Source organism: Colobus angolensis, unplaced genomic scaffold, assembly GCF_000951035.1.
Source record: "Colobus angolensis palliatus isolate OR3802 unplaced genomic scaffold, Cang.pa_1.0 Scaffold177, whole genome shotgun sequence".
NCBI lineage: Eukaryota > Metazoa > Chordata > Mammalia > Primates > Cercopithecidae > Colobus > Colobus angolensis.
The window spans coordinates 447,294-459,489 of record NW_012114899.1 but is presented as its reverse complement, the minus strand read 5'-3'; the positions used below and the strand labels follow the sequence as shown (position 1 = coordinate 459,489).

Here is a 12,196-nt window from a genome sequence, read left to right as displayed (position 1 = left end):
AGTCTAGAATTCTGGTACATTTAAGGGAAGAGGGAATCCATATAACCAGCCCCCAATAAATATGTTGGAGACTGAGTCTCCAGTGAGCTTTCCTGGTGACAACATTGCACATGTGTTGTCACAACTGGATGCACTAATTAAGCACTGGGTGACTCCAGTTTGAATCTTGTGCCTGGCTTCCTTTAGACTTCATCCCATGCCACCTTCCCTTTGTTGATTTTGCCTTGTATCTTTTCAGTGTAATAAATCATATACAGGAATACAACTATATGCCAAGTCTTATGATTCAGCCTAGAGAATCAATGAACCCGGCCATGATCTTTAGGATCCCTGACACAAAATGCTAGAACCCACCCCCACCTCCACAAAAAATTCTTAAATAAGATTAAAGATACATACATGCATATTAAGAGGGTCTACTAAATGAGCAGCAATACTCATTTCATATTCTGAGAGCTTCACATTTTTCACACCAATTTGCTTCATTAGTTTTTCTGCCTAGAACGAAAAGAACAAACAACCTCCTTTGACTTGATATTTAGATACTGGCACTTCGAAATAGATGTATGTGAAGTCTAAAGAGCAATGAACAGATACACAAGAAATTTCCAAGGATTCTAGGTCCCCTGATCTTAGCCTTCTCCATTGTGAGCCCTCAGGTAAAGATTTGAGGCTCTGTTCCACAGAAATCAGGGAAATTTAACTACCTTTCAGGAAATGAGAAAACAGGGTATGTGACTGAAGAGATCTTGCACTTCCAAGAGAGGCTCCCATTGTTTCAATCAGACTCTTGGATACAGCTTAGTTTCTCATTCCTAATAGGACTATCATGACAGGTAAGGGTAAAATCTCAAGATGAAAGACACAGGAGTTAAGGAGGGCAAGAAATGTATAACTGAAGTTTCTTTAAACTGAGTATCTGAAACGGATGTCCAACTTCCTTCAAATTAATCCAGGTATCTACAATAGCTGGCCATACATATCCCATTTGAAATTGCTCTGATATGCTATCCCTTTTAGGTAGAAGTCAATTCCTGGGACTAGGCAACCAGAGTTATAATAAAAATAACTCTACATTAGAAGTATATTTGCATATATTCTCAAAGCAGGCCACAACCAGCATTAAACCTATGAGTTCTAGCAACACAACAAAGCTTTCAATTAAAATAAAGATAATGAAAAACATTTACTCAGTGTGCCAAATATTATGCCAAAATACAGTAAAAGGATTAACTTACTGAATCCTCAGAGTGAATACTATAAGATAGGCATAATATTTTCCCAATCACAGAAAAAGAAACTGAAGTTTAGCATGATTAAGTAATTTGCCTTTGGTTAAAAGTTAGCAAAAAGAAGAAACAAAATATGAATTCAAGGAGTCCAACACTAGAGTCCATACTTAACTACCACACATATTTGCCCTGATTTCTTCAATTTTAAGATTGGAGTTTATAACCACGAAAGAGTCTTTAAAAATCTATACATAACAAATTCAAATTTCAATTAAGTGAACATTTTAGAAATGAAGGGACTCTGGTAAATCAGGTTTACTTAAGTTTTGGTTATTACATTTTCCTAAAATGCTTTTGATTATATAGAATCTTGCTGTCTGTCCAGGGTTATGACTGCTCTAAAAGGAAATTCACATCACACAGTATTTTGGTTATAGGATGGCTAGGAGGTTAGGATAAATGTATTTAATAGCTTTAAAAAAAAGTACTATGGGGGCCAGGAATGGGGGCTCACACTTGTAATCCCAGCACTTTGGGAGGTTGAGTTGGGAGGAAGCTTGAGCCCAGGAGTTCGAGACCAGCGTGGGCAACATAGACGCCGTATCTACAAAAAAATCAAAACTTAGCTGGATGTGGTAGCACACGCCCGTAGTCCTAGCTACTCTGGAGGCTGAGGGAGGAGGATTACTTGAGTCTTGGAGATCAAGGCTGCAGTGAGCCATAATCATGCCACTGCATTCCAGCCTAGACAAGAGAGAAATCCTGTCTCATAAGAATTTTTAAAAAGTGCTATGAACCACATCACACAACCAAATAGGATAAATCTCCTATTTATCTTGCCCCTGCAAAATCACTGAATCAATAGATAATCTTTTGTAGATTCCTTTATCTCTTGTAAATACCTTCTCTTTTACTGCCATAAGTCATTTACATGTCAGTTATAAAAGGTATCCTATTTTAGCATCTGAATAACATTTACTCTTCATTTTCATTATGCTACAGTAAATGTGAAACCCTCCCACATGTGTTCTTTTTAAGCAACGCTCGAAGACAGTGGTTTTCCCAGGGGACATTTAGCAAAGTCTGGAAATACTTTTGGTTGTCACACTTGGGGGTAGGGTGATACCAGCATCTAGTCAGTAGAGGTAGAGATGCCACTGAACATTCCACAAGGCACAGGACAGCCTCCCTTTCCCCATCCCAAAGAATTACTGGCCCAAAATGTCAACAATGCCTGATCTGGGAAACTCTGTTTTTTTTCCTATTAGCTAGTTGCCCTGAAAATTTTACTCTATGCCACAACTGCCTCTTATTTTAAAGAATAGCCTTTATTTCTATCTAGAACTTCCTAAATAAAAATGACAAATGAATAATGTTTAGTTTATATAGAGATAGAAAATGTTATCTTGTCAAGTTTACCTAACATCTCTTTCCTGCAACAGCAGTCCCACTTTAACAATCTCTTCAGGTTGTATTCACAATATATCATTGTAAAAAAGGGGAAAAGGAATTAATGGTTTTATTGAGCACCTACCACATCTAGCACTGTGCTAGGTAATTTACAATCAACCCTTAAAATTAACCTGAGAAGTAACTATTATTATCCTTATTATTTAGATGAGGAATTTACAGGTCAGAGAAATTAAAAGAAATGTCAGGATTATACAGCTAGGAAGTGACATTAACAGAGTTCGAATACTGATTTGTCTAATTTCGAATCCCATATTCTGCTGAAACACTAATAATCCTCATTTGGGAGAGCAGAACATGGCTAGTGAATAAATGAAAAGCACCAAAAAACACACCAAAACTGCCACTGAACAGTGTCCCAGGAAGAAGTTATACAATTGCCTAGTTTTAACACTTTTAAGTGAGCCACTAGATAAGCAGAAAAACAAAATTATGATTGGACTACTGTAAAAATGGCTTATGTTCATGCATGCTTTCTTGTTTATAGCTTAATGAAAGTTATCTTTTCTGGTCACCATGGTTTGCTTGTTTTTTTTTTTAAAGTAGGTATCTCCAAGTGGTTGTTATTTCTGTGGAGGGAAAATGAGTTAGATGGGGAGTGTGTGGGGGCCAAAAGAAGGAGGAAAACTTACCTTTTACTGTATACCCATTTTTTTTTCCGAATGTTCCATAAGATTTTCCACCCTTTCACACTATTTTTTACCTTTTCATGCTATTTCATTTTTTCTCCATGTAAAGTATTATTTTTTCAAAAAGATTAAGAAGTGGAATAGGAAATATTAAACTAATATTTTTGCCTGGAGTGGGGAAGACAGAAAAGGGGAAAAACAGCAGCAAAGAAAATACTTATGAGCTAACACTCACTCCATTCAGGTTCTAAAAGATTCATAAAATTGTCCTTTTGGAAGAATCAGTTTAGAAAGTTGGACATGTCATTAAAAAGAGTGAAAAATCAGAGATGAATGAATTAAACTTACGTTAGAAACAAGGACAACCTCTGATCTTTTTACCGAGGTCACAGCTGAATTGTTCCAATTTAAGTGTGTGCAGACAAATCACTGGTATAAGGCTTTTTAAAAATGCATTTAAATGGGAACTAGCGGCCAGGCGCAGTGGCTCAAGCCTGTAATCCCAGCACTTTGGGAGGCCGAGACAGGCGGATCACGAGGTCAGGAGATCGAGACCATCCTGGCTAACATGGTGAAACCCCGTCTCTACTAAAAAAATACAAAAAACTAGCCGGGTGAGGTGGCGGGCGCCTGTAGTCGTAGCTACTCAGGAGGCTGAGGTAGGAGAATGGTGTAAACCCAGGAGGCGGAGCTTGCAGTGAGCTGAGATCCGGCCACTGCACTCCAGTCCGGGAGACAGAGCGAGACTCCATCTCAAAAGAAAAAAACAAATAAATGGGAACTAGCAAGGATTCTGAGTACATAATTATCTTTATATAATAGGTATAATCACTTATCACAAACTTACATTAAAACTGGAAAACATCTTCTTCTACACATGCGGAAACAGTGATCCTCTTTTAGGGTTAGTGTACTTATATCTCTTTCCTCTCATTTTACCATTATATATTCTGAAAGTTCTCGGGTAAGACGGCTTTGCACTGTAAAAGGAAAATAAATCTTGGGGACCCCAAATCACTAAGCTAAAGGAAAAAGTGAAGCTGGGAACTGCTTAGGGCAAACCTGCCTCCCATTCTATTCAAAGTCACCCCCTCTGGCTCACTGGGATAAATGCTATCTTACTGCCTCCTTTGGAGCAGCTAATAAGAAATTCAAAAGAATGCAACCATTTGTCTTTTATCTACCTATGAACCGGAAGCCCCCTCCTTGCTTCAAGTTGTCCTGCCTTTGTTGCGAATTCCAGACAGAACCCAATGTTCACCTTACACATGTTGACTGATGTTTCATGTCTCCCTAAAATGTATAAAACCAAACTGTGCTCTGGCCACTTTGGGCACATGTCATCAGAACCTCCTGAGGCTGTGTCATTGGCCTGTGTACTCAACCTTGGCAAAATAAACTTTCTAAATTAACTGAGACCTGTCTCAGATATGTGGGGTTCACATTTTGGTGACCGTGAAGGGATTCTGAGTGGAGGTGCCCCTGACTTTTGACAAATCTATTGGTGCTTGATACCAGCACGAGCTAACTTTATGGCTCAAACCAATAGTACTATTTGCTGATGTCTATGAGTGCCCCCTCCAGATAACACCTGATCTCTCCAAATTTGGTGAAGACCCAAAGTTTATTTTACTATACAACTCCCTTTTTTTGGAGTTTCACTTGCTTCCAACAAGGAAAGCAAGATTTCCTGCTTCCATGACGATGGAGGGCAGGTAACTCCTTTACGGAGTTTGAGCTCACTCCTAGCAGGGAAGATGAGTTTGACTTTTTTCCTGCTTCTAGGATGTAGAGAGCAGTCTTCAGCCTGAGATCTATCCATAGGTAAGTAGCTGAATTGGGGTTTTGTCTTGGCTAAAGTTTAACAACTAGCTGATCTTAATTTCTCCTTACCATTAGAGCACTCAGTGATCATACTGTTGGGTCTTTTGTTGTTTGTTTGTTCTGGTCTTTCTCCCATCAGATTTGACAAACTCTACTTGACTTGGTCAAATCCGAGTGAGAATTCCAAATTATGGGTAACAAAGCCTCCTTAAATTGACTAAAATTCCTCACAGCTGCAAGAGGAAAGAAAAAAAACAAAAACAAAAATCCATGCGTTTGGTTTCTGTGTTTGTTTACTGTCTCAAAAAAACAAATGTCCTTTCATTTACTTTTCTTCCACCCTATACCTCTTTCCCCCTTTGCTATCTGCAGTACCAAAAAATCTAGAGAAGGTTTCTAATGACTTGAACCCATTTAAAGAATTCAGAACAAAGGCGCCACTCACCCCTTTTAGAGTGTTCTGTTTTCCTTGTGGAGTTTCAAGAGTCATGGGCAGATTCTTCTTAAGTCTAAACCTCTGTCTTCCAGTATTCCATGACCTGACTTCTTTAGTTTGGGGGTACCAGAGATTATCTTGTACTGTGACAGGATCTGACCTTGGTGTGTGTAATGGTGAATGACAGCTACAAAGTTAGGGGTGGCTGAGCACAGTTTACAGGAAGTGGTCTTGGCTGTTTTTTCTCCTAGGAAGTTGTTGTTTAAGGATCCTGATTCTACCTCAGAGACGCATTCTAAAGGGTCTTCTCTATTGCCTTTTCTCCCAAAATTAATCTCCATTTGGTTTTTCTGTGTACATTTGCGTGAGGAACTGAACTGCTGTTTTCGCAGGTAAATGAGAGATTGAGTTTTCTCAGCTCCGAAGAGAAAGAGCGTTTTGCTCCCCCCAGCCAAAAGGTGCCCCTGGGTGACTGGGGGCCTAATGGGAGTGTTATAGGGGGTTAACCTCCCTCGACATACAATGGCCTTACAAGAAAATCCCCAACAAAAATTAATTTTTAAAATGGCTCGTCCAGGAAACGCATATAAGGCCTGATCATCCCACGTTAGGGATTAAAAACCATAAACCCAGTCCCAAAGAGAATGATCTCCTCTTGCGTAATTGTTAATAAATAAGACATTTGAGCCCTTCCAGAGGTCATGGACCTCTGGAGAGAGAAAACGAGGCACATAAAATGGCGGAAACAACTCAGTGGTGACACACTGTGGAGTCCTGCCCACAAGCAGCGCACATTGATCCACACATAAAAACCCTAGGCCACAGCTCGGTTCCTCCTTTTAAGAAAAAGTGGGAAATGATCTAAGAATGAGGAGAATGATCCCCTTTCAAACACTCCATAGGTTTTATGGCACCACTACTTGTCAGAGTTTATGTACAATGGAAGTAACATGGTCTTTGTGCACATTTACATTAAGGAAAAAGAACCGCAAGGTCAACCGACAAACTACAAAGTTCCTACGTTCTCTTTTTCTGTCTTTCTTTTCTGGCTGCTTTAAATCTGCTGTTATTTTTCTACTAAGATAAAAAGCACTGTTTGGATCCAACAGGTTTTTTTGTTGTTGTTGTTGTTGTTTTTGTAAGCCAGTGAATTTGTATTTATCTCATGGCTCAAGTTCCGAAGTAAAAGCTATAGGATCTGTGTGTGTCTGTGTGTGTGTGAGAGTGTGTATTTAAAAGGCCTTTATAATTTCCATAGCCCTATGTTTAACTGGCAATTAAATCCATTTTAATTTCCCTCTAGCACACTAGACTTTTCCTTTCCATACTTTATGGTGTAAACTTTGCTATTTGATTTTCACCTGAGTTGTTTCCTTTAATACGCAAATTAAAGGCTATTTAGCTGACAACTGCCTAGGATAGTGAAAAAGGTTATTAAGAATTTGAAAGGCCGGGCGCGGTGGCTCAAGCCTGTAATCCCAGCACTTTGGGAGGCCAAGACGGGCGGATCACGAGGTCAGGAGATCGAGACCATCCTGGCTAACCCGGTGAAACCCTGTCTCTACTAAAAAATACAAAAAACTAGCCGGGCGACGTGGCGGGCGCCTGTGGTCCCAGCTGCTTGGGAGGCTGAGGCAGGAGAATGGCGTAAACCCAGGAGGCGGAGCTTGCAGTGAGCTGAGATCGGGCCACTGCACTCCAGCCTGGGCGGCAGAGCGAGACTCCGTCTCAAAAAAAAATAAAATAAAATAAAAAGAATTTGAAAGTCTAAGGTAGGAAAATAAAAGTTTTTATGAATCTATAATATGTACTTCTATCGGCATGCCTAATATGTCTATGTATTTATGTGTTGTATACACAATGTTTCACTACTGAAAATATATAAAAGAGCTCTAACTAATTGGCTTAAGAAAATAAAAGTGCTTGAATCAAATACTTTATCAGGAAAAAAGAGAAGACTAGTTAAATGCTTTTTCAAGTTTACATAATTTAATAAAATCTTTAATAAATAAGCTAGCTTTAAAATTACTGGTAAAGTAATATTAGAAATGTCTTAAGAATTGCCAACATATATTTTTGTACGCATTTATTAATCAAGCAATTTCATACTTATCCCTGCAAAATACTATCAAAGTGTCAAAATTTGGCATAGGGATTAAAAACCATAAACCCAGTCCCAAAGAGAATGATCTCCTCTTGCGTAATTGTTAATAAATAAGACATTGATATTAGTTTAATGAAAATAGCTACATCTTGAAGTTAGTCAGATTATCATAACTTCTAATCTTGTGGCTTTAGGTGATCTAGTCCATAGGCAGTAAGGTTTGTTCTGGGAAAAGGTTGTTATTGCCTTTGTTTCAAAGCTCAACTATAAACGAAGTTCCTCCCAAAGTTAGTTCGGCCTATGCCCAGGAATGAACGAGGACAGCTTGGAGGTTAGATGCAAGATGGAGTGAGTTAGGTCAGATCTTTTTCACTGTCTCAATTATAATTTTGCAATGGCGGTTCTGTAACTTTAAATGATGACTATTGCAGTTTTCATAAATAATGTAGGTAAACAATTAAAATAATTAGGTAAATGCAATGGGATAATTGTAGACAAACTCATCATAATTTAGAATCTAAAGTTATACTAAATAATAGATATTTCAATAAAATATATTGTAGAAAAACATTCTTTCTAAAAAAAAGTGTGCCCTTTTTAAAAAGGTGAACAATTTTTGTCTAATTCAAAGCTTATTTAGGTCATGTATAAAAGAAGGTAAAAGGAACCAGGAAGTAAGAGGCATGCAAAGAAAGGTGTAAAAATAAAGAGGGTTGTTTCGGTAAGAAAGCTTAAAAAGAAGTATCTTATATGGTAGATTTAGTCCTACAATAAAACGACTGGTTAAGAAAGAGGATGGTCAGGACAAACCACAGAGTCCAAGCATATCATGAATGGTCTAAGTCATAATAAAAGGATTTATTTAAAAAACAAACAAAAAAACTTTTATATAATTAAAGGGAAATTAAAATGGTCTTTCTAGAGATGATTGGACTTAATGTAAAAATATATACATATAGATAGAAACATTAAATCACTGGTTAAAGCGATGAAATTTTCTTAAGGGACTGATTTACTCTTAATAAATTACAAGAGATTTTAATTTTTTTCTAACCCAAACTTCAACTTTCATTGCATCTCGCCATTTTCAGTTTTCTCTCCCCTTTTAAAGGGTGTGAAATTGTAACACTCTCTTTCAACTTATTTTCAGCTCATACAAGTTTTTTTCCTTGAGTTCTGTTTGTTATGGCCTGATGCTAACAATGTTTTCATGAATGTCCAAAGGAAACGTTTTCTTCCAACATAATATTGTGGCAGTGCAGGTCTTTTCTGTTGCCTTTTAGTAACTGGTCTAACAGATTTTACAGTTTATCTAAACAATTCTATGCCATTATGATTAAGCTTGGTTTGCTTGGGGAAAAAACTGAAATTAAAAAAAATTTTTAAATTAAGGTTATTAACATTCATGTATCTTTCTATATGTTCAAAGTACCTGTGCCATTGAGTTACATGGCTTTGACTTCTGGGTCTAAAAAGGACACCCAAGTCCTGCTAAATTGTAAACACCGACAGCAATTAAAGCCTCATCTTCAGGCTCTGTAGAAAACGCCAATCAAAATAAACTGCATTTCTGAAACACAAGGCCAGAAATTAAAGCTATTCAACTCCTCAAGGCCCAGGGACTATCACAGAAGAGGCGGGCATGTGAAATTGGAAGGGCCAATTTTGAGAGAGAAAATAAGTTCAATTTCTCTATTATCATTCATATCAAAGGCACACTAATGCAAAACGTATGGGTCCCTGTGTCAGATTAAGAAGGTTTTTGTTGAAGCATTAACTGACTCCTTAATAAAGGTTATAAAAGCTGTGAAAGGCTTATGGAAGTTATATCTTATGGTCAAGATTAAAATTTTGGAGACTGTTTATAAACATTTAAAAACAAATTAAATTGGCTTCATGCTGTTTATATTAGGGCTTATTGTTTGGAGAAGTCTCCTCTCTCAAAGAAATAAGTTTTTCACCTTTTTTTGAGTTATCATTTTGAAATGAATGACTTATTTTACAATGACCTGTATGTAATATCAAGTTTTTTAAACCTTTGATATTGGACAAACTTTCCAAAATCAAATGATAAATTATGTCTTTTTTTGACCTAATCAATCCCTTAAAACATTAGGTTCCATGAAGTCCCAAAAATGACATAATCTGGCTTATTTAGTAAAAAAAAAAAATCATACAGGGAACATTGTCAAATAAGAAATGGTATTTGGTTTTCCTGGTCTGTGTTTGTAGAGATGTTATCAGTATGTGTTCCAAAATTATGAGAAACTCCTATAATTCTGCTATGACTTAATGTACATCATCAATAATAATTTTAATTATTGTGTGCCACAGAGGTAACAAATTTCCTTGTCAACTGTGTCTTTGACTATGGCTACCCTAAAACTTTTGTCATCCATGGACAACTGTTACCTTCTTTTGGTCCTCTTTAGAAGGTGGTTTTATAATCAGCTATAAAACTCTAATGGGTGCTCTTGAATGCATGTTTCTGATTGACGACTGTGACATCAGAATAGAAGAAAAACTTTCAGGACTCACAGAGAGCTGAAAGGTCCATGAATATCAAGCAGAGCAGGAATTAACTGCATGGACTGAAAAAACAGAAGACTGAAGTTATCTTTTTGACTTTTTGCTTAAAATGTTGCTGATCCTTTTGTTTTTTTCAAAGAAACTTTCATTTTGCACTATTGACAGCTTCTAACAATTTAGTAGACTCCTATGAACAAAATTTGGAGCATATTTGTTTCTCTCTACCTGATTTCTCCAGATTAGAAACTATTTGTGCGTATTCTTAACTTACAGCAATACAGTTATTTGCGTAAGTGCAGTAAGAATCTGTTTTCATTTGTAAAAGGACACAATTGGAGAAACTAGTTATTTTACCAAGGCTTTGACTGGAATGGTGTGCTTTCCTTTAAGTAATCAAACTTGACTTACATAGCCAATAAAAGCCCCTTGGGAAAACTGGCCTCATACCTTGTCTACACAGTCCCTGTACAGGGTTTCTGACCTGTGGTAAGTAAAGAATGTCACTTTCTGACAGGCCCAGGAGCCCCAAGTTTATCTTGGAATCAAAAGGAGAGGAATTCACCCAATTCACAGGTATCTGATGGTACAAATCCATGGCTGGGCTTGGCTTTAAAAAAGTCTTACCTGAGATTATTTCTATGGAACAAAGTTCCATCAAAGCCAAATTTAAAAGCCTATGTAGGCAGGGCAAGGTGGCTCATGCCTGTAATCCCAGCACTTTGGGAGGCCAGGGCAGGCAGATCACCCCCGAGATCCCGCCACCACACTCCAGCCTGGGTGATAGAGCAAGACTATGTCTCGAAAGAAGAAGAAAAAAAAGGCCTATGTAACAAAATAATTATTCTTGCTGCACTATATACAAATAATCAGGCCAAGCATAAGAAAGCAAATCAGTCCTACCATAATTTGTCTTTAGTGAAAATGAGACACTGGAGACAGAAAAATTATGTTTCAAAAACTATAGTATACTTGTTGTTAGATTCTAGTCCTGCCTAATGTTTTTCAATTTTTATTATTTTCTATAGTTTAGACCAAATTCAAACTTTTCTTGGCTACAAGTCTTCAAAATAATGTTTTCAGTTTCTTTCCCTTCTTTTTTCCAACATTTTTCCTAATTTGGAGTCACTGAAAACTAAGCTGTGCTTTCTTAATGCCCTAAGAACTGAAGCTAGACTGTTAAACTTCAGAAGAACAGAACAGCAACTCACACACATAAGCCACTTTCATACCTGTCTACAGACGGATGGACTTCAGGTAATGTGGCCTATATACATTTTCCAGGATTTGTTTTTCGTTTGTTGTTGTTTTTCTCCCTTCTTCCCCCTATTTTCTCTTCAAATGACATGAGACTTCACAACCTGCTAAAAATGAGCTTTCCTAGTAACTCAGACCTACCCGTCAAGGAATAAACCATCCTAGCCATGAGAGATCAGATGAAACTTGAGACTAGAGATTCATTTTCTTCTAAATATGCTTTCTTCAAAAGATTTTTAAAAAGAAAAGGGAGGAAATGTGGAAGGAAAATAAATCTTGCTGACCCCAAATCACTAAGCCAAAGGGAAAAGTCAAGCTGGGAATTGCTTAGGGCAAACCTGCCTTCCATTCTATTCAAAGTCACCCCTCTGCTGAGATAAATGCATATCTGATTGCCTCTTTTGGAGAGGCTAATCAGAAACTCTAAAGAATGCAACCACTGGTCTCTTATCTACCTATGATCTGGAAGTCTCCTCCCTGCTTCAGGTTGCCTCACCTTTGCTTGGAGCTGGACCGAACCAATATTCATTTTACATATGCTAACTGATATCTCATGTCTCCCTAAAATGTATAAAACCAAACTGTGCTCTGAACACCTTGGGCAGATGTCATCAGGACCTCCTGAGCCTGTGTCATGGGTGCATGTCCTCCACCTTGGCTAATAAACTTTCTAAATTAAATGAGACCTGTCTCAGATATTTGGGGTTCCCAGTACTAT

General features: G+C 37.6%; 1 protein-coding gene across 1 annotated transcript in view; it reads right to left on the bottom strand.

The window, feature by feature from the left end:
* ATAD1 (ATPase family, AAA domain containing 1) overlaps window positions 1-12,196 on the bottom strand; it is a 65,706-nt gene that overhangs the window by 38,351 nt on the left and 15,159 nt on the right. Inside the window, exon 3 of the mRNA XM_011938745.1 lies at window positions 400-498. Within this exon, the coding sequence (XP_011794135.1) occupies window positions 400-498 (99 nt within the window). The remainder of the gene's footprint in view (window positions 1-399; window positions 499-12,196) is intronic.